The sequence below is a fragment of the Sphaerodactylus townsendi genome, linkage group LG01 (genome assembly GCF_021028975.2).
Source record: "Sphaerodactylus townsendi isolate TG3544 linkage group LG01, MPM_Stown_v2.3, whole genome shotgun sequence".
Taxonomy (NCBI): Eukaryota; Metazoa; Chordata; class Lepidosauria; order Squamata; family Sphaerodactylidae; genus Sphaerodactylus; species Sphaerodactylus townsendi.
Window position 1 is genome coordinate 129837439 of NC_059425.1, and position 22124 is coordinate 129859562.

Here is a 22124-nt window from a genome sequence, read left to right on the forward strand (position 1 = left end):
ATAGATTCATCTGCCATTAAGTATACCATTTCATATCAGCATCAATTTTCAGAACCAAGTTTATCCTAACTTTGAAGTGCTAGAAGTAGAAGTTTCATTTTTTAAAAAAAAAATCCTACCCAAATTCCAATCTAACAAGTCCATATACTACTTTAAGAATATTTCAGACAAGGAATGAAAGTAAATAAAATGTTCCCATAAAAAAGAGAAAAGTTTAAAGCGATGTTTTCCTTCATAAAATGGGACGCTCAAAAGGCAATTGATTTATCTGTGCTGCTTTCCCCAAAGATACAGAGAGGAAGGGTATCATAATATCACTAGAGATACATTTTAGGATGCATTTGAGAATAACATCTATAATACACTCTTCTAGCCAAGCAACGTGTAAATATAGACTTTAAAACACAGGAGTATAGAAATGTGTCAGCAAATGATTCTAAAATGTTCAGTCTGCTGATTGCCGTCTAAATTATCTAATACTGGCATAAATAATGGAGTATTCTATGTTAAGGAATTCCATAGTGCCAGAGGAAGGATACTGGGTTGAATGGATCATTGATTCAACAAAGTGCTCTGTTCTTATGTAGATTATTTATCTGGCATTCATTCCTAGTCTCTAGAAATAACATTTTACAGAGGTTCTTCTGAAGGCATCCTCTCCTGTAGATGTTGTCATTTCTTTACGAATTCTGATGAGAAAGCCTTAACTATTCCTGCTTTCGGTAACATGAGAGATCCTCACATCAACCCTGAACACTGTTCCATAAATAAATACGTAACGTTTAAACCCACTTTGCATTAATTTCATCTGGCATCATCTAATCCATACTTTCTAAAGACAGGTGCAACCTCATGTAGAAGATGCTTCATCCCTGTTATTTAATTTTTTCACAGCACATTGATCTGAAAGGTTAAAACTGGGAGTAGAGTGGGTCCAATAAAGAATGTTCCCCCCTCCCACACACACATACACTGCACATAGCTTCAGTGTCTATTTACTGGCAGTTGTAAATGGATGTGATAATCTAGTGGACACTATATGATATTGCATATAATCGAAATTATATTACATGAAATACATAGTCTGGCCTACCTTACAGGGTTATTATGAGAATAAAATGGAATGGAAAGACTCTGTATCTTAAACCTACGTACATATCACATTGCTGTTAAATTTAGCAAATGAGAGGCTTGCAGGCTTACAGTATTTGGTTGAGGGTATGATTTACAAACTTCACTGCACAGCAGAACTGAGAATACATGATTCAAAGTAGAGAAGTGTTGGGTAGGAGTATAAGGGCATAGCAGCACTGACATTCCCACAGACACATACAAATACACAAAATAAGTTCTGGTCTACTTCATGACATTGTTCTTCAATTCTTCACATTTTAACATGAATCATATGAAGATCTTTGTGAACAACCTGTATCAAATACTTCAGAACTTGTGAAATTTAGCATTTTTAAAAAAGCCAAAGGTGCTCACATAGACAAAAGGTACAGTCCAGATGCACAGTATAGCGACAAACTATATTTCTGACACACTCCTGTAATTACTCTCCAATATACAACATTAGGGGAAATCCCTTCATAGTAAGATTCAGTCATGGAAGCTCAAATGACTGATACCAACAAACTAAAAGCAAAGGAAAATTATGCCAATTTAACTCTGTCAAATCATCCAAATGTATAGTCGGGCCCAGTATTGACAATGCCATCCAGTGGGGTAGCTAGAAGTATGGGGTGAGCTGATGCCCTAGGCTCCACTTCCTAGGGCCACACAGCAGGGCAGTGCCCCCCCCCCCCCCGGGCAACTGCACCCCATCCCAAACTCAGAAAGGACGCAGCTCACCTTACCTACTTGGAGATTAGGAGCAGAGCCAGCGGGGTTCACCTGCCCCCAACCTCCACCCCCATGTGGAGGTTGGGAAGTCCCCCCATGGAGCTCAGGGGTGAAAAAGGGCCCATTGGAGCCTGGCTAAAACCAGGTTTGAACCAGCTTATAGCTCAATCCAAGCCTACCTCAGCCAGACTCAGACTGACCATGGGTGCTCTGGAGCCTCTAGCTTTATACTGTTGGCTCCGAGCTGGCTCACAGCACTTCCAACCTCCACGAGGTGATTGGGGGTGGGGTGAGCCCTGTTCGCCAGCATGCAACTGCACCCCTCACCAGGCAGGAAGTTTGGAGCCAGGGCACAGCTGTGGGGGTGGGGGGTGGGGGTGGGGAGGTTCCTGTGATAAGCCCCGGGCACCATTTTATTAAACTACGCCCCTGATGCCATCCTCTTAAACCTTATCCAAGGTTTCCATCTTTAGCCCTCCTTTTTACCTCCTGAATAATCTCACTGGCTCACAAATTTTGCATAATGATAATAATTCTCTACTTTTCTTAGTGTGATAAGTACATTAGAGATGAGTAAGTCATGCTGGTTCCACTCTGTACTTCAAATTTGTTTTTCTGGATTTAAAATTTCAATTTTTAAATAATTCAGACACTGCAGTGAGTCAAAACTGATTTCAAATGGACCTTGGCATCCCAGTGATATCACGCATAAAGACAACCAAATCCTGGTATGCCCGGGATATCACAGCATGTAGAAATTCAGCTTCTGCAACAATGGGGGGAGAATGTTCACCCTGGACTGCACATGTGCACTCATACTACTGGATATGCCCATGTGTTGCAGATCTATGAACCCATGAAGCCAACACATCAGGGCAGCTCTTATTTCCCCTCCATTCTCTACTCAGAAACTCCTGCACTAATCACTCTGTAAGATTATTAAACTTATCAACTACATATATAAATCAGAAGCGTACTGAAGGGAAATGGAACCCTGGGGCAACACCTCTGGGCGCTCCCCTGAACTTGGAGGCAGGGCTTGGGGGGGGGCTCAGCCCCCATCTCTCTGCAGGTTGGCTCCTGCCATCTTCAGGGCCTAGGGAGGGCAGAAGCCGGCCTGCACAGAGGCCAAGGGGCAGGACTCGGCAGTGAGTGGCTCAGGTGGGCACCACAGCCACCCGCTGCTGAGCCCTGCCCCCACCTCAATGCAGGAGGGGCAGGGCTTGGTGGTGTGCGACTGGGGCACATGTCATTTCATCATAACTGAAAGGCACAACCCCATGTCCCTATAGGCTGTCCGCCTCTGATAAAAATCCAAGTATATTTTCCCATATATATAAACCCATAGCTGACAATATTTTGACATTCTGTTAATATCTCAATTTGTGTGTGCAATATTTTCTACCTGATATCCACAGAAGACCATCCACAACAGATCCTGCATGGCAGGAAAGGGATCTGTCAAAGGACTGAACAAAAGTCCACTTGTTCTTCTTGGGACAATAGCGCTCAACAGTAGGCAAAACTTGTCGGAGTTCATTTCTACCACCTACTGCATAGAGATACTCATCCACAGCTCCCAGCACAAAATGTTCCCGGCAATTCTTCATTGGAGCTATTTCAGCCCAGGAATTATTGCGAGGATCATATCTGCAGGCTGTTCGTACTGCACATGTGCGACCAGTAGCATGCTCAACTTCACCTCCTGCTACAAAGAGAAAGTCTCCCATAACAGCTACACAGTGGTGGCTTCGTCCTGTTGGCATTGGAGCCAGTTCACTCCAGTTTGCAATCCCTGCTATGTGAACATTCTCTTGGTCCACTGGATTGAAGTATCGGAGTTCCTTAACTTTGCAAATCTCCCGTTTTTTACCACCAATGATGTACAGCGTGTCCGACTGAAAGCGAGGTTTAGTCCTTTTGGTCTGCCATATTGGCTGTGCGTAGATGCTCTGGTGGTATGCCAAAGCCTCATTGATAAGTCCTGTTGCTGTTTCACTAGCTTGGATAAGAGGGTGAGAAAGGGCTACAGTATGCAAAGTGTCTACGTCCATAAGTCCAAACCGAACATACTGGAGCAGTTCATCCATGTACTGATAGCGGCAGTTGTGTTCTAACCACCTCACTGCTAGCTGGAAGAGAAGACAAATAAAAATGAAATTATGCACAGTTTTCACAATGCAGAGTAATATTCTTTGCATCCTTAAAACTGTTTATTTGCATTGCTCAACACTCCAAAATTTCACCACCTAAACATATAAAAGCATTACTATATACATTATGTCAACTGGACAGCATGACAACAGGGCAGTGCTGACTTTGAAATCATTGTTGCATCTTGTGAATGAACCAGAAAAGGGCTACACGGATACCTGATAAAGAAAAGAATTTAACTATTTCTAGACAAATAGCTACAGTTGCTTTTGCACTGACAGATCATGTGGCCATAATACAAGCTCCATGATCAGCTAATGGCTGCGAGAGTAATATCGTAAGACAGCAACTGCAAAACCAACAGGGCTGGCAGTCTTATAACTGGAGAACTTGGGGGAGGGGTCTAAGTCATATGTCCTGGTGTAACTGGCAATCCATTATATCTACTGTATTCTGTCACAAGCAATCTACAGAACAGTACAGATACATAAAATGTGAACAATGCTTACAAATACGCCTGGACCCCACTCTGTTATATCAAGAAGATGTTCGAACAACAAATAGAAAGATGAATTTATTATATGCATAGTCCAAAGCACCCTGATCACAAAAAACAAATAGATAAAACGCAGCTTGTGATCCTTGCCTCAAAGTAGGATAGAGCAAGAGAAAGCACAGAAGTGATAGATTTTTGGTTTTGTGGAACGTTAGGGAAATGTTCACAGTAGCAGCAAAAACTTAAAATTGGACACACCATATGAGTGACAAATTTTCCCCACTATATTTTCTTTAAAATGGGGGAGGGATTCACTTGACCATAAACAGAAGAAGTTCACAGACAGAACACCATCGATGTTATTCACTTGGATTTCAGTAAAGCTTTTGACAGCGTTCCTGAAGGATGTTTGCTCGAGCACAGTGGCCTGGATTCTAGAATAGTTATGTATATAGGGAACTAGCTGGAGAACTGAACCCAAAGAGTGATTGTCAATAGCATTTCATCTGATTGGAGGGTGGTGTCCAGGGGGCAGAAGCTCAGTTCTGGGTCTGGCACTTTACAACATTTTTATAAATGATATGGATGAGGATGTCATTTGCAGATGACACCAAATTGGGTGGAGCAGTGAGCACACTAAAAGACAGATACTGAATCCAAAAAGATTTGAATGGACTGGAAAAGTGAGCAGATGTAAACAAGATACAATTCAACAAGGATAAGTGCAGAGTTCTACATCTAGGTAAGAAAAACAAGAAACATGCATGTTAGATAGGGATACACTTCTGGGTAGCAGTGTATATGAACAAGATCTAGGGACATGGGTGGACTGTAAGCTAAACATGAGCACTAAGTGTGATGCAGCAGCAATAAAGGCTAATGTGATCCTGGGTTGTATCAAAGGAGGCATAACATCCAAATCATAGTACTGCTGTACACTGCTTGGTCAGGTCACATTTGTAGTACAGTATGCAGTTCTGGGAGACCTCACTTCAAAAAGGATGAAGTTGGAATGGAGCAAAGATGATCTGTGATCTGGAGACCTATGAGAAAAAGGTTGAGATACTTGGGAATGTTCACTCTTGAGAATAGGAGGTTGAAGGGGGACATAATTGCTCTCTTAAAGTATTTGAAAGGCTGTCACTTAAAGGAGGGCAGGGAGCTGTTCCTGTTGGCAGGAGGGGATAGGTCTTGCAACAATGGGCTTCAATTATGGGCAGAAGGGTGACAATTGGATATTAGGGGAAAAAACAGTAAAAGTAGTTCAGCAATGGAAACAGCTGCCCAGAGAGGTGATGATGTCCCCAATACTGGCAGTCCTCAAGCAGTGGTCGGGCAAACACCTGTCAGGGATGCTTTTGGCTGATTTTGCATTGAGCAGGGGATAGGATTGGATGACCTGTATAATCTATTCCAACTCTATGAGTCTATGATTCAATTCTACGATTTTATATCCTTCCCTACTCTCTTCCCCAACAGAAGGGACTATGTCTGTTGCAGTACAGCATTCACACTATCTTTTCTCAAGCGGGCAATTGTGGGAATCAACGGGAGGGGAGAGCATCTGAGTGGGATGACATTTGAATGTTTGATGATATAAACTGGCTGCAAATGTTTGAGCGCCAGCTCTGGCCTTCTGCAGCTCAAGTCTTGACCCAGTTCAATAAAGCTCTCAAAATGTTCCCATGTCTCAATCATTGACTGGAGTAACAGACCCTTACATGAAGCCAGAGCTGGCGCTCAAACTTTTGCAGCCAATTTATGTCATCAAACATTCAAACGTTGCCCATTCATATGCTCCCCCCCTCCCATTGATTCCCACAATTGCCTGCTGGAGAAAAGATAGCGAGAATGCGTTATTGTTATGAGTTAGCCCAAGGCCGCGACAGACATACTAGTTACAAGCAAGCCACAGAGAGACAGAGTAGCAAGGTCCTCAGGCCACAGATAACAGCAAGCGCAGGTGTGACCTTGGCTCCAGCCCTGTGATGCCAGGCCACAGCAGAGCCAGGCCTGACACTGGCTAGCACTCCTTACCAAGTTGCAAGGGAATCGTGCAGCGGCTTGCGCCCATGTGGGATCCCAGGGCTTTGTACTCCATGTTACCCCACCCCCAGCTGACCCACAGGGGTCAGGATTATACTGGGTGGCAGGTGGGTTGCCCAATGCTATGCCAATGATCTTGCACCTGTATTTCATAAAACTGTGGCCTATTTTCCCCAATCTGTTTGGTGTTGTGGTCATTCCCTTCACACTCACTTCCCCTCACTGCCCCAGGTTTGCAATTGGATGTTATCACTGCACTGATAACACTGAGCTGTGTATCTACCTGTTCCAATCGCTCGGTGATGGAGTAGAGGTCTTGAGTCAGTGTCTGACTGCCGTGACTAAATGGCTGAAAGTGAACAAACAGAAACTGAACCCAGACAAGATGGAAATAATGATGGTTGGGAATTCTGAAGTTTTAAACAACATTGTGCATCCCACTTTTGATGGGGTTCAGCTGTCCCTAGCTGACTCAATTAAAAGCGAAGGGATTATACTGAATACAGCATTGCTGTTGGAGAAACAAGTTAATACAGTTACCAGGCTCAATTCAAAAAATTGTCAATCAAATACAAAACTCTCAGGGTCTCAGTCTCTTATATCTGCAGGACTCGGGTGCCAACCTGCAAATGGGAAAACGTAACAGCTACCTGTACACATGTATTCTAGACCCCACCTTATAGAAAGGACTGCCTGATAAAGTCTTTCTGCAGGTTATGCAAAACTGAATTATTCAGCAGGGCTTTTTGCACAATTAGGGCTTTATTGTAGCAAAATGTTTCAGAAAGATGCTTTGGTAAAGGCATAAGGACAGTGGACAATATTACTGTGTACAGTATGTACTGTCTGTTGCTGTTAGTAGGATCCTACTAAGTAAATTCTGTATCATTTAGCGCTTAAATCATATCAATCATATTAATGCTTAAATCATATATTGAAACAGCTTTCTTTGAGAAAGTCTTCAAGTTTGAAAGTATTGTTTATGCTGCTAGCTGACTGCATTCTCACTGGCATTCATAATCATTTCTTACTGTATGTGGAATTGATGGCTTTCTTTTTCCTTTAACTCTGTAGGTATTTACTGTTTTTTCTGTAATATATTATAGCCTTTGTGTTTTCTAATGTAATATTCTGTAATAGTTTACCATTTATATTTTCAAACTTATTTAAGGATCTGGATTAGTATAGAAAACCAGGATAGAAATGTTTATAATTCATAAATAAATTACCAGAGCAACTTGGTAGATTTACAACTATGAGGCATATAGAAACTTGGAAGTGCCCTTAAGATTGAGCATGTAAATAAATAAATAAACACACACACAAATTTACACTATTCCTAGCTGTTCCCTAAGCTAGCATTTTTACAGTTGCCTTTTTCTGTTTTACAAGTATACAAGTGAGTATCTACCTGTAGAAAGACACATACAAATTACCCACAAACATGCTGAATGACACACGCTGATCTTTAAAGCAAACAAGCTGCATAACAATTTTCTATATTTTATTCCGCAACTTTTAAATTACTATGTTAGATACAGGGGAAAAGTAAAGATGTAAATTAAAGGTAAAGAGAAAATTAAAGTGGGAAAGTGTTCTCCTAGATCTGCTGTGCCTTTGAGCACAATCTAAAGGGAAGCACACAAAAAAGGCAGAGAAAGCTACAGTGAAGGTCACCGAGTGAAAGAACTTCCTCAGGGCACAGAATAAATTAAATCCCAAGGAAAAAAAATAAAATGCGATTTCCAGAGTGCAAGGCACAAACTCAAAATGACAATGATTGACAGCCAAACTATATCCATGCAATATCGAAGGCTGCACGTTCTCATTTACCTCAGTGTAGCCAGCAAGCATCCATTAAACATCCGTCTGATGCCCAAATTAACCTTCTTGGCAAACTGAAAGAGGCACAAACTATCATAATCAACCTTTCATTATCACAGCAGCCTCTAGTTAAAGGGTCAGAATAATTGTGCCATCAGAGCCCTGATTGTTTTCAATCAACAGACGGCTGGAGTGACAGCTCAGTGATGGAGTAGTTTGATGAAACCGCACCAGGCCTAATCAGAGCAGATGAAAGGAAGGCATGATTGGTGCAAATGAACAGTCGTGCCTCTCTTTTTCATTTACAATCTGAAATTACTCTTAAATTTACAGATTTCCCCCCTCCCTTCTGAGTACCTCAGAAAGAATATTTGACTTATTATGAGTTCTGACAGTGCACAGTTATAAAACACAGGTAGGGTTTTTCCCCTCCCTCTCGGTGGAAGCTTTAAGCGTATATTCAGCATAAATTTAGCAAAACTCACTCTTGAAAACATGCAAGCCTTCCAGTGACCTCACCTTTCAGCGCTGTTTGATTAGCAGGGCAGTTTATTACAGCTAACATACTTCACAGTGAGGGGCGGAAGGTGGGGAGGCAACAACAGCAATCATTAACAGGCAAAGATCTCCCCTAAATATTTTCTCCTATCCAGTCAATCCATTGCTATGCCTAGCTTTAAAAAACAAAAAAAAGCATCACATTGATAAAGTTTTTCTTCTTTGGAAGAAACAAGCAACCAGGTGATTTTTTGGATCCAAGTAAAAATTCATTATTGCACTCTATGTCTCTGGACTTCAACTTTTGACAGAGCTGCAGCAGCTCGAGTTTTTGTATATACACATGCGTTATGCATATGCACACACACAAAAGATGAACTCGTGAGTGTTGTTTACAGCTAGCAAGTAAAACTAGGATGTATTTTGATTAAAGCAGACCAAAACACCCCATTCATGCTGAAGCCCTGGGTCTTAACCAAATAACACTGAAAAACATCCCTAAACCAAAAGGTATTTTTTGTACTGCTGAACAGAACAGGTATTTCAAGTGCAGAGCAGCAAAACCTTTTTACTGTGTGTTCCTGAGCTACATCAGATACCATCTGGCCAATCGTACACCTCCGTAGCGTATCAGTATTCAGGTCACTACAGCAAAACAAAAGGAGGCTTACCAGCAGAGATTAATTTGTATCTTGAAGGAGGGGAAGCATTTGGAGATGGGAGAAGCTAATGCAAAAGATCTCGGTATTCCATTATTTCATAATACTTCCCATTCATTTTAGACATAGCCAGTGAACAGAAAACTCTCTTTCTTTGCCCTTTATTCAGTTTTGACAAGAGATACACAAGCCTTGGAGTGTCGCCAGCTTTAATAACTTCTAGAGGAAAAACTGGCACAGTGAAATGGTATGGCCTTCTCTGAGTTACATACCTTTAAATCCTATTGGTAGAAGACTAGGTGGCTGAACTTGGGACATATGTAAAGCATGAGTACTGCTATGAAGCATAAGTCCGTCCTTTCCCAACCCTTTTTCTATATGGAAGAAATGTAAGGAAGTATGGATACAGTTGTGGGTAAAGGACAGTGAGACATCAGGTTGCATTAAGAACATGTGCTGAGAAGTTGGTGAGCATAGCCAAATAAAACACTCTTGTACTTCACCCATAGCAGTATTTTTTTTTATCATAGCAAAATTATTTGTGAAGGAAAAACACTGCGGGAGAAAAACCTTTGTTCTTCTTCATGCCTATGTAATAATTTGTATAAGAACTTGAAAAGGTCATTTGCTGCAGTGCTGAAAGGATTGCTGGGTAAGATCTCTAGGAGGAACTTTGCAAAATATATTGATGTTCTGATGTGCGCAAGGACAATTCATCATCTTTTAATTGTGTCTTCCTGTACCCAGAGGTGGGATCCAACCAGTTCTCACCACTTCTCTAGAAGTGGTTACTAATTTTTTCTGAGTGCCGAGAAAGGGTTACTAAAGCAATCTCCCTGCCCAATAGGGACTGGAGGTGCGTGTGTGCGGCGGCGCCACTGTTTGAATCCCACCACCAGCGGAACCTGTTATTAAATTTTTTGGATCCCACCACTGCCTGTACCCACCATTTCAGGTGTGGCACCAGAATTTCCATGATGACAAAATCTCATATCTCTGTCTTTCCACATTTCCATGGGTATGAGTGAGAGAGGAAACATCAGAAGTGTGGCAGAAAGGAAGACAACAAAATCGGAAACTTTTCACCTAGAATAGAACTTCCCCCAGTTAACAAAAGTATAAGAATAATAATGTCCCTATTTAATGCCACATCAGAGGCTGTTAAACTATTCCCCATCTTCATCTCACATGTCTGTATGCTTAGCATCAATACAGCTTACATAAAAGTAAAGGACAAGACAGAAATTCTTAACAAAAACAGACAAGAGCGAATGCAATGAGACAGAGGAAATAAAATGTTATCAGTATTCATTTTTTTAAAAAAACAACAACAAATAACCCTGCTTAGTAGCCCCACAACTAGGTGCAGACTGGCTTTAAGGCCACTGAGAAAAATCCCATTGTACTGGTGGCTTTCCTCTGCCAGGGCACCCTGACTCTAAGCAAGGAGAGGCTCTAACAGCATTCAGATAGCCCACATAGTTGCAACTACGGCAAGCCGGTGGCCTTAGCAGCTGCCACAAGCAACTGGCCCACCAATTCAATTAAATGCTACTCTTTTACATTCTTCTGTTCAATTCCACTACAACCCAAAATAGGTGCCTATGACTCAGTTACAGTTTGGCAGGCCAAATGCCTCCAATTCTGACCAGTTGCCTGCATATTAGAGAACATTTATTTCCATGAACAAAATGTTTTATGAGATACAGTTGTCAAGTACATTTCTTAAATTCATGCAACTCCTTCAAGCAGCACATCTGGAAAATTAGATAAACAGTATAAATGAGCTGAGATTCATTAGTAAGAAGCCTGTGATTGTGCCCATAATAATTTACTTTTTGATTTGTGCAAGTCAGCTGCAGAAGAAGAGTTTGGATTTATAACCCACCTTTCTCTCCTGTAAGGAGACTCAAGGTGGCTTACAAACTCCTTTCTCTTCCTCTCCCCACAACAGACACCTTGTGTGGTAGGTGGAGTTGAGAGAGTTCCAAAAAACTGTGACTAGTCCAAGGTCACCCAGCAGGAATGTAGGAGTACGGAAACACATCTGGTTCACCAGAGAAGCCTCTGCCACTCAGGTGGAAGAGTGGGGAATCAAACCCGGTTCTCCAGATTAGAATCCATCTGCTCTTAACCACTACACCACACTGGCTCTCAAGGATGAGTGCACAACTAATGAAACACAATTCCACAATAGTATTGAAGTATGCAGATGACAATAATATGCAATTCTAAACAGATATATACTTTTTAGGTTCACTGAATGGCCTTAGAAAGGTATAAATCTGCTTCTGTATTGTAAGTAATCCAAGAGGCAGGACAAATAATTCAGCCTAGTTTTTCACATTTTCTTATTGTATAATGTAGGTTACCTTTATGCAGCATATTATACATCTCTTTATTTCTCTGCATTTATGTCCCACCTTTCAAGTTTATAAAATTCCCAAGTTGGGTAACAACCATCCATTAAAATAAACAATACTAAATAAAATCAAAATAAAAACAAACAGCTGCACTTTTAAAATGTGACAGTTGTTACAGAGGAATAAAGCCAACTACAAAATCAAAAACAGAAAAATCAAACAGAAAAATAATTAGTTATCATGGGCTTTCCTTGAAAGCTTAAAAAAACCCTCTAGTGTTGGTAAGCCAACAAAGGGAGAAGTATAGCAACTATCCCTTGGGAATGTCAGTGCCTCTGCTGAGAAGGTCGTCTTTCACACAGACAACACCCTCAAAGTAGTGGGAGTACCCAAGAAAGATCTTAATGTACAGGCTTGATTGGGATTGTATTGGATATCCCATAAGGGGAACTAGCTCCTCTTGAAATAGCTGAAAGATGAACTAGCAGAGTAGACATTGTGTCAGCTAGAAATTCCCCAGTTTGAATTTACCCCCTCAACTAACTATATGGCTTCTCGCTTCCATCTAAAACATGGGGGATAAAAATACTGGCTATCTCGCACAGAGATTGCAAAGATTAAGAATGTATAGAAACACTTTGAACATATCTCTTTTTAAAAGCTGAAAAGGTGTTGAAAGCAAATACCAATTTGTACTCTATATGACCACATGAGCCACTGCCATCCCACAAATAACCCGTGCAATATTCATAAGGCTGACAGACAGTTTTTTGGCCCTGGAATTCATATTGGGTAAGACACATGACTAACATGTAGACATAAACTCCTCTTCCAACCATCACCATACCTGTTAAAAAGAAACCCCTCCTTTTGCAGTCACTTCCTAAGCAAACCAGTTTCACTGGGAGACCCTCTCCAAGCCTTTACCTCTCTGCCTGACTTAGCTCACTGGGTTGTTGTGAGGTTAAGAAAGGCTGTTTTAAGCTCTCTGAACAAAGGGACCAGCTACAAACTTTATAAATAAAACCTTCCCTTCCTTTCTCTAGACCATTTCAATAACTAAATAATCAGATATCTGACTGCAGATGTACACTTGGAGCATTTTATGAGCTACCAAGGCAAGCATACGGCAGAAGACGAAAGGTAGTGCTGTTAGCTGCATGAACATTCATGCATTTCCTGATCAGGAGGTTTCAGTAGCCAATTTGGGTTCTCTTTTTCTAAAGGTCTTGGTGGAGAGATTATTATTGAGGCTGATTTGGCAGAACTTTCATTTTGATACAAATATGTTCTCCCTTCCCCTTAGGCTATAGTAAAATAACATCTTTCTTTCTCTTACTAGGATCCAAGTCATACACAGTGCCCTGAAGTGCATGAGCCTTGCTTTCTACTTTTGACATTGACCAGAAGTTATGCTATTCATCAATGTTCAAGGTTTGTTCTTAATGTGGCAAATTCAAAGTGCTTTGAACAATGGAATACTAAATATTGATGACAGGCTGCTATCAGCCCAGCCCAAGCTATATTTAGTCAGATATACTCTGATTTCATGGGATTTATTACCCAATAAGTAGGCTTGTGTTTGACCAATCAGATTTTTCAAGGGAAAAAATCAACATACGATTCTGATGCTCTCCAAGGGAAACTGATACCTATTCTACCTGTCAGATGAGCATAAGCAAATATTGCCATCATATTTTAAACTTGTCTTCTTTGTTGCACAGAACCATATTGGATAGTCCACACCAACATCAGGACATTTCCCAGACATCATAGGGTGCCTTTTATGGTACGGAGCACTGATGTAAGAACGCTCCTCTTAAGCTGCCTGTGCTGTAAGAAGCAGTTTGCACAACAATTTTATCAGCGTTTAAGAACTGATTTGCAGTGGCTATTTAATTATGTCATCTCTGTAGATTCTGGAGCTGAAAAACCAAAAGTTGTTCCCACATGAATCTCTACGTAATTCAAAATTTAATCCAGGGTAAATTAGATGGGTATAGTGTTACTATAGTACAGTGAGGCAAAATTAATACACTACAGCAAGCAACAGACATTGTTAATATGAAAATGATCCCCCCAAAACAGCCTCTGAAATATCACATTTAAAACGAATGACAGACAGAAAAGACTTTTAAGGTTATGGGTGATGGTTATTACCAGATTAAAATGGAACATTAAAAAATAAATCAGCACAAATGTTATACACAGGTATCCATGCCCCACTGATGACAAAGACCATGAGTGCAAGATCTTGCAACAGAAAAATAAGAAGTAAAATCTAGAAAAATTAGGTATGTTTAAATCTTAACAGTATGCAGAAAGCCCACAGGTGTGCTCAAAATCTATTGATTGTTCCACTGTTCCCCAAGACTATATGTTTTAGCACTTAAAGAAGCTGCAATTAGTGAGCAAAAGACAACCTGGGAAGGAAGAACTGTTCCACTGTTTCCCTTTTCTGCCATTTGTCAGCTCAAATGTGTTCCCACCCCCAAGCTGTTCTCATTCCACAGGGAGCCTGAAGCTTCCCTTCAAATTACTTTTTAAAAACAAAGGCTGGACCATGCATAGTGAGCACAGCTTCAGGCTTTGCTTGGTAAGGCCCTAATGCTTTTGCCCCATAAAACTACACAGTGGCAAATTACACACAATGTGCTTGCTGTGCGATGGGGGGAAATGTCCATCACAGCGGATCTGTTTCCACAAGCCCCACTTGTACTTTCCATTCTCTCTGTAGCAAGCAAGAGCACTTTTAGCATGACTTTTAATTCGCTTGGCTGCCAGATTGGGCAAATTTACCAGTGGGCACAACTTTCCCCCTGATATCTTCCCTCCACCCATGGCCAGCCTTCCCTTTCCCTGCTTTGCCCCTCACCCCCCTTCCATTTTGCAGCTGCTTGAAGTAACAGGAAAAAGGTCATTCACACAACACCAGCCTCTAATTCTCTTGATATTTGGACATATCAATATAAAGAGAGCTCCAAAATAACAAGCCTCTATCCTCCAGCAGCAGCACCAGTTATAGGAAGTGTTATGTGGAGGGGAGGGGAGGGGAGGGGAGGGGAAGGAAGAGGGGGGAAACAGAAGGGGAGAGAATACCTGCTGTAGGATGCTTCCCTTCTTTAGCAGCCTTTGGTTCAGGAAACTGCTTTGCCTCTTTCATTTAGAGGTAGGGGAGGATTACTTTTAGAACAGTAATATCAATGTAAGTGCAGATTAAGGGGCTAAACTAGCAGTCTTAACTTCCAGGTGTAATGAGATCTGCCCATTTAAGAATCACTTGATGGCAGAGTTAAGAGAACCAAGCCTGGCAAGCTCTCTGCAGAAAAACTCTGGAGAAAGGAGGGTGTGCATTCTCACATGTAAACAGAGAAACATTAGGAGAGCCCTCTGCAAGCCCACTGTGCAGAGAAAAGTTCTGAGGTAAGCACTCCACGTGAAATGGACCACCATAGTTTTGGGCCTTCAACTCTGGCTTGTTTGCTATACAGTAATTTGCTTCTTGTAACAAGGTTAACAACTGTGTACACAGCATACATTTCTGCGCAGAAGTAAAAAGGAGACCCTCTTGTGTCAAAGCAACACGAGATGAAAATCTTCACAGAACGAAGACCCATACCAAACACAGATTCTAGTACTGATGCAGTAGACAGTAGGAGTACAAAGCAGTTTAAGGGACTGGCAAGTAGGAAGCTGTGGTGATAGCCTGCACTCCCAGTTCCACCAGATACATGATAGGAGAAAGGGAAAGGTCCAAGGAGAAAATGCCACATGAAAAATATTTGGCAGGGGAGTGAAGAGTGTTACCCAGATTAAACTATGGGCCCAGACTGCCATAGCAAAGTTTTCACACATGGGGTAGATTGTGAAATCTTTTGTTCTGTGTCTACATAGCTGTCAGTTCTGATGTAATAAACCTCAAGAGAGATAGGTGGAGGGGAGATGAGATATTTAACTGGAGAGAAATTTCATTAACCTGACTGACAGACAGTGCTAAGAAAATGGGCCAATGACCCTTTTGCTCTTCCTGGAATGGCTTTTGCAAGTGAGATACAAATGAGGTTGATCATTTTATCTTGTAAACTTAGGTCATTGTATATGAGCCAAAAATATGAGGGTTTTTTTTTGGGGGGGGGGGGAGGGTTATCAAAGGAGCCTGTGCTGATGTCTCCTATATCCACTGACCAGAGATTTGTTGGGAGTCTTGCATCCTGCCTTTCTGCATTTCTGACAACTGTTCAGGTCAAAAGTTCCTGAATTGAGATGCTTGCCAGAGTGTAAATGAAATGTACTTTCTGAGATGCCAGCTTCCATTTAGAGATACAAGCTAGAGTTGCAAAAGGAGGAAGCAGATATAAGCATGGCTAGGGATGGAAGCTGTGAGAGAGATAGCCTGCACAAAAATGTGTTGCTGGAGTGTACCCCCTCTCTGTGGATTTAGGTATCTGTGGGCAGGGAGCACATATGGGCATTAGATATATAGAAGACAAACCTCAAGCCTGACAGAAAGACAGTCCCTCTGCGCTACCTCCTACCTTAGGTGAGTTGATGCTAGTACTGGTTACTCTGTGATCAGTAAGGACCAAAACATGTGTGACACAGGATCAGAGATCTCCTTATATTTGGGAAAAAGTTCATTTTACATGTATGCTGTGGTGATTCAGGTTTCCTGTCTTTATTATAGGTACCTGAACACAAAAGAATGATTGTTATAGTTTATTTTGCCTTTTCTTCTAGAAAGTTCAGCATGGCATATAGGGTTCCATTTGTCCCCCTTCCCTTTTACTCTAACAACAACTCTTTGTTATAGACAGGGCTGAGATATTCCCAAGATTACTCAGTGACTTTTGTGGCTCAAATCAACTATTACTCTACACCAGAACAACTATCACTCTATACCAGGTCACAACAAGGGCTGCTTCTCTGCATTTTATTTCTACTCATCTCTATAAACCATTTGGGAAAATACTTCAACTTCACAGGAGTCACCTATACCCTGGATACCAAAGTTTGGCTATTCTGTCTTTGGCACACAAAAAATAAATTGCAAAGTCAACAGACCTTGAAACACAAGAACTACAAGATGGTATGTCAAATTAAAATCCAATCAAGAAAAGTACAGAGTCCATTCCCTATGTTTGAGCAACAAAATATTATGAGTTATCATGTTCTTCCTGCATTTATAGAGATGAACTCTTTGGATTTATACCCTGCCTTTCTCTTCTGTAAGGAGTCTCAAAGCAGCTTACAAACTTCTTTCCCTTCCTCTCCCCGGAACAGACACCTTGTGAGGTAGGTGGGCTGAGAGAACTCTGACGGAATTGTGACCAGCCCAAAGTCACCCGTTAGGTTTCATGTGTAGAAGCAGAAACAAATCCAGTTTACCAAATAAGGGTCTGTTGCTCATGTGGAGGAGTGGGGGATCAAATCCAGTACTCCAGATTGAAGTCCACCGTTCTGAACCAGGTTTCTTGAAGGCCAACGAGAAGCCACTGCAGGTCACACTAAACATTAGAGGTGTGCATTCAGATATTCCAAACCTAAAAAAATATACCTCAAAATACCTTATCAGTATTTTTGGGGTATATTCAGGTCTCCCAAATATTTCCAGCATTTTTCGCAAAGCCAAAAAATTGGTACTGGAAAATCTTAGAAATATGCACATTTTTTTTTAGCCAGGAATCAGCATTTTCAGGCTCCTGTGGACTTTTCCTCCCCCCCCTTTTTTTTTCTTTTTCCCTCTTTTTCTTCCATTGTTTTTAAATCTTGGAGGAGTTCTATGGACTTGCCATGCTGCTTCTGTCAGTTTCAAGTTTCTTCATCAGTTTCAAGAGATAATTTCTTTCAAGAGTTCCTTTGTGTTCCCTTCACAGTTTGTACAGCATTGCTCACTGCACAACTCTGGTTTCTACTCAACTTCTGTAAATCATCACTGTTTCTGTTGTGCTTGCAAAAGTGCCCCCTCAGAACATCCACTGCCGAGATTCCCGGCTTTGATTCAGATTGGCTTAGCACATTGGTTTGTGGCTTTACTGAGTTCTGCAATGGTTTTGTGGGGCTTGTTGTGTTGGTTCTTCCATGGGAGGCTTGCTTTAATTTGATTGCTGCTTGCAGACGGGGCTTTTAGCCAGGAACCAGTTTTAAGATTTTTCCATTCCTTTTCCTCAATAGGAAATAATGGACGAAGACTGGGAGCACCTTGTTCAGAAGCTCACAGAATTAGACCCCTTGGTCCAACCTATTTGTAATTTGAAGGTTATTTAAAGGACAGCACCAGCAACTCCAGTGCAATTTTGGCACCTGTACTTTCAACCCCCTCCCCAGTGGTGGGATTCAAACATTTTAACAACAGGTTCCAATGGTGGTGGGATTCAAATAATGACTGTTAAAAAGTATTAAAAATATTTTAACATCACTTTTTCATTTTAAGTATTAAAATATTAATACTTAATAAAAATATTGTAAGTATTAAAAAAGTGATATTTTAAATTTTAACAGCAGGTTCAACAGAACCTTCGGAACCCGCTGAATCCCACCTCTGCCCCTCCTCCAGCACCCAGAAAGTTTCCCCACAGGAAATAATGGACTTAAAAAAGGAGATTCTTGAGGGAAAAAATCCAAATCCAAATACCACATTGGTATTGGAGTTTGGGAATACTGGGAATAATGATATTTTGTTGAGATCCAATGTGCCCGAATCTGAACAACACTTTTTGGGGGAGCATATTCCTACCAGACATGACAGCATCCACAGGTCTGAACTGCGGATGCCACTGACGTTTTAAAACCTAATGGGATGATTTTAAAATGCTGAAACGGGCCAACCCTGACTGGGCCCTCAGTGTAGGAAGATGAGGCACTCTTGTCCCTCCTTACACATATAGACCTTTTGAAATGCCAAAACAGCTGTGAGGTATATGTAGTCATTTCAATGCTTGAAAAATCACTGGGTAGGTGGGTGGGAAACACTAGAGTTTCATCTAGCAGCACTGCAACCCTCCAAAATTTTAAAATCACCTGATTAGGCTTTAAAATGGAAGTGACATCTACAGGTCAGATCTGTGAATGCAGTCACATCTGTTTTGGCCCTCCACTGCATCTGAAGAAGGTTCTAATCAATAAAAGGTTACGTGGGAATAAAAAAAAATTGCAGCAAAAGATCTTTGGGAATGATTGTCATGAAAGTAAAATTCTTCCAAATAGTCTCTAAATACTGTTATGTATTCTTATTTATCTACCTGACAATTTCAGAAAATTTCGTAAACTTTGCAGAAATTTCTCTTTTGATTACAATATCATATTTCACAATGTACTAAGAAATCAAGAACTGTCTACTGAAGAAATAACTGTTACCCACAACTCAGCACTAGTTGCTTATAACTTTGTCTCCAGCCACATCCTGCTAGATGCTCAAAAAAGTCAGATAAATATTTTTCTTCTAACTGCCTAAACCTGAATATAGATATGGTATGAGTCATCATTTCAGTGACAGAATTATTTATGCCTATCGAATATTGCTATCCGCTCCAGGGGTCCTGCCCTTGGGAGAAGAGAAGAGGAGAGACACCATTAAATTTGTGGTCAACACTTATTGGAAGCTCAACTAGCAGCTCATGCCTTGGGGGAAATACTAAATCAGTTATTCCTGGGCATGCATGCACATATGCAATATGGCTGCATATGGCACTACCAATGTCGCAAGGATTAATGTGCTACAGTAACCAAAGAGTAGTATTTCTTACCAGCTTTTCTATTATCTACCTTTCCCCCAATTCAGGTCAATTTCCTTTTCCATCTCTGGTACCTTTTGCTCTGTTGTTGTCCTTTAAGATACAGGATGGGGATTTGTCAGAGTCAATGAGCACTTTATTAAAGGGAGAGTGCTCCGTAATGAACAATTCAGCCATTTAATGAGATTCTCTAGCTCTGTCTCCAGCCTGTATATCAAGTTTCACTTCTATAAAACACCCTGACGCTAATCCTCTGGCATGCCCAATCTTCACCCTAGGCTGAATATTAGATTCTTCCATGGCATATTGCATTACTAGTATAACCTTAGCAAAAATGATGAACTTAACTCCACTTGAGGCAACAGAGCAGGCCTGATTTGATTTTCATGTATTGGGTTGACTATGGGGGAATTACTTATTCACTAAGATAAAGTAAAAACAGTTTCTTATTGCCTACTCAAAGTTTAAATTGGCAAATATTTATGTGTGTCTTACTTCATTCTAGAGGGCCAGGAATAATATATATTTGCCCAGAGCAGTAAAATAGCTTAAATGTTCTATGTAACTGCATTAGTAACCATTAGAGAAGCAATTATGCTAATACATAGAATGGTCAGTGTAGTCTGTCGCCATTCAGAAAGCAGAACATTAGCCACTGCTGTACATAGTGGCAGGTGCAGCAAGTGTAACAAGAAAAAGCAAAGTGTCACATTTTCTTCATGAGGTGTTTGCTCTCTGGAAACCTAGCATTATTCCTGTCCTGAAGGACAAAAATAGGAGAGAAAAGTCTTCTGATGCCACAAGAACTGTAATTGCTTCAGTAGGAAATAGCCAACATGTTCTGCTCCTGGAGGAGTGCATTTTATATGTACTGCTACAAAATATTCAATGTCCAGTTCCATCCAAACAACAGTAAAGGCCACCAAGACTGACCATAGAACACCAACTGGCAATTACAAACAGCTGAATAAGCAGCCTACATGGTGTCTGAAGAAATTATCTTCTGTACATGTCTTCTTTAAGATGGGCAGAGGTGATTCTACTGTGAGGCCCTGTTCTACAATGTTTCGGTCCTATTTTGAAAAAAGGTACTGAGTGTGGTACTGACCGGCTGCTACTCTGCCCCTTGGCATGCATAATTTTGTAGAACTTTTATAATACCCCCTCTTAGTTGTCTCTTTTCTAAACTGAAAAATCCCAGATTCTTCAGCCTTTCTTCATAGGCATAGTGCTCCAACCCCTAATCATCTTCTGTACTTTTTCCACCTCTGAAATGTCTTTTTTTTTTGAGCTATGGCAACCATAACTGTACACAGTATTCCAAATGAGGCCACGTCATAAATCTATACAGGGGGCATTATAATATCAGTCATTTTATTTTCAATCTCTTTCTTAATAATCCTTAACATGGAATTTGCCTTTTTCACCAGTGCAGCATTTCAGCTATCTACAACCTACTTGTCACTTCAATTTGACTCAGTTCTTCAGACTCCCTTCCTGAAGATAGTGGCCACGGCATGGGTACATGCCCCACTCTTTCCACAGTGAACACAGAAGCAAAAAAAAAAAAAATTGAGCTCCTCTGTCATTTCTCCAATCCTCGGTCATCCATGAGCCCAACTGCTTCTCTGGATGATTTTCTGCTCTGGCTAAATTTAAAGAAATATTTATTATGTATCTTATTTATTTATTTATTCATTATTCAGTTTTATATACCGCCCTATCTTGATGCTTTTAGCAACCTGCTTCTTAATTCTGTTATATATATATATAAACCTTTAATGGCATAATTAAAACAGCAGCAATATACCAGAAAAATGGCGACCTCAGTGTAATGATACAATCTCCAGTACAGTTATAACCGTTTGCTGATGACAGAGCAATTGATAGATTAATATTATCAATGGGGGTTTAACCGAGGTTTTAGATATTTATTCCTGGCTAAACTGTGTATTGAGCGTGTAATATCCGCGTGTTGGATTGATTTGATTCTTCACTGAACTGCAGGGACAAAATCTTTGGCACTTTCTGTATTCTGCCCTGAGTGGTAGCTGAAGTCGCAATTTGGGTTCTAAGACCAAATGGAAATACTTGGCCATGGTATAGGGTTTTAAGGGTATACCCAAGTGCAAGGGAGAGCAGAGTTTATTAACCAATGCATCCAAGGATAGACCCATTTCATGGATTTTCGCCTCAACAAAGGACCACCTCGGTTTTGGCTATGAAAGAAAGAGCCTGGTAGGTAAAGCTTTTGTGACAGTTGTTAAAGCACAATCGTATCCAGAATTGGAAGGTCATGCACCATGCTCTTGTATGGAGTAGATGTTGGCCCACCTCCAAACAGACCGCAGCATATGGGACTGAGTGAGGTAAGCCGAGTATACTATAGAGAAAGCATGACTGAACTCTTTCTCGCAGCTCCATGCTTGTATCCACAGTGGGATTCCGTATAGTAATTGCATGGTGATTTTAGCATTAAATGCCTTAATGGCTGCAGGTACAAATTCAT

General features: G+C 40.9%; 1 protein-coding gene across 4 annotated transcripts in view; it reads right to left on the reverse strand.

Annotated features, from left to right (window-relative positions):
- KLHL32 (kelch like family member 32) overlaps nucleotides 1-22124 on the reverse strand; it is a 101770-nt gene that overhangs the window by 13534 nt on the left and 66112 nt on the right. For 2 of the 4 annotated variants that reach the window (XM_048494102.1, XM_048494095.1), the window contains one exon: nucleotides 3251-3977. The exons of 1 other annotated variant lie outside the window; for it this stretch is intronic. In XM_048494102.1, the coding sequence (XP_048350059.1) occupies nucleotides 3251-3977 (727 nt within the window). Of the gene's footprint in view, nucleotides 1-3250; nucleotides 3978-8897; nucleotides 9040-22124 lie in introns of those variants that run through there. One more of the 4 variants, XM_048494108.1, reaches the window with a different exon arrangement.